Source organism: Caenorhabditis briggsae (assembly GCF_000004555.2).
Source record: "Caenorhabditis briggsae complete genome, chrI, whole genome shotgun sequence".
Taxonomy (NCBI): domain Eukaryota; kingdom Metazoa; phylum Nematoda; class Chromadorea; order Rhabditida; family Rhabditidae; genus Caenorhabditis; species Caenorhabditis briggsae.
The window spans coordinates 4,235,309-4,236,260 of NC_013489.2; the positions used below are offsets into that span (position 1 = coordinate 4,235,309).

The window sequence follows — 952 nt, forward strand, 5'->3', positions numbered from 1 at the left end:
CTAATTTCTGATTGATTTGCATACGGTTGCTCTTACATATTCTTCATGTTCCATCATATTTCTGACTGCCAAATCTCCACATTCCCTTCTTGAAAAATCTGAAAGTTCCTGAAGTCCAATATCATCTAGTTGGCAATTTTCGAGAGAATGCTTGTTGTAGAATGTTGAAGAGTTCAATTTGAATTCGTCGATTGGAAACTGAACGTGCATTATTTAAAAAATGTTCAAAAATATTTCAAATAGTTACCTTTAGAATGCATTTGAAAAATTCTCCACTTTGATATAACAAATAGTTGCAAACTGGTTTGATTTGAATAACAAACATTTCTGTCCAAATTCTGATTTTTGAGTCCCATTCGTAATCCTTGGTATCTAACATCTCGAAACATTCGACAGTTTTCAGGGGTTATTCGGTTCGCTTCCAAATTTGATAAAAATTAGTGGTACGAAAAGGAACACCAGAATAAAATTGACCATTGAACCCATAATTGAAAGATTGAAGGTTGAAAAAAATATATATTGGAGAGAATGGAGTCAAGCAAAAATCATACAGGTATGGGACACACCGTTTACGATGTTAATTAGTGGCATCTGTCCAAACCTTTCTCCAGGGAAGTTAAGAATATGACATTCCTACAACACCGCATAATCTTGACATAGGCAAGCGGGACTGGCGGATAACTGCTAAATGTCGGCTGAACAACATCAAGTCGCCGCCTTGGCAATGCGGGCGAGCCGTTGGCGGCTCGTCAACGGACCGTTTGTTCATTTTGTACAGGGAAAACGTTTTTGAAGGAAAATCTGCTATAAATGGATCTGTGAATCGCGAAAAATAATTCACATCAAATTTTAGAATCTCTTTTTCATCGCAATAGAAATGAACAAATAAAAAGTATCATATCATATCTAGTATCATATCATAACATATCATAGATATCCGAAATGACTTTTT

The 952-nt window shown here is 35.5% G+C and overlaps 1 protein-coding gene across 1 annotated transcript; it reads right to left on the reverse strand.

The window, feature by feature from the left end:
• On the reverse strand, positions 1-379 carry CBG25259 (the record flags this gene model as incomplete). The annotated part of the gene is made up of 2 exons (XM_045243776.1): positions 1-198; positions 248-379. The coding sequence occupies 2 exons, from the start codon at positions 377-379 to the stop codon at positions 1-3; spliced, it is 330 nt and encodes a 109-aa protein (XP_045098279.1).
• Positions 380-952: the final 573 nt, after the last annotated feature.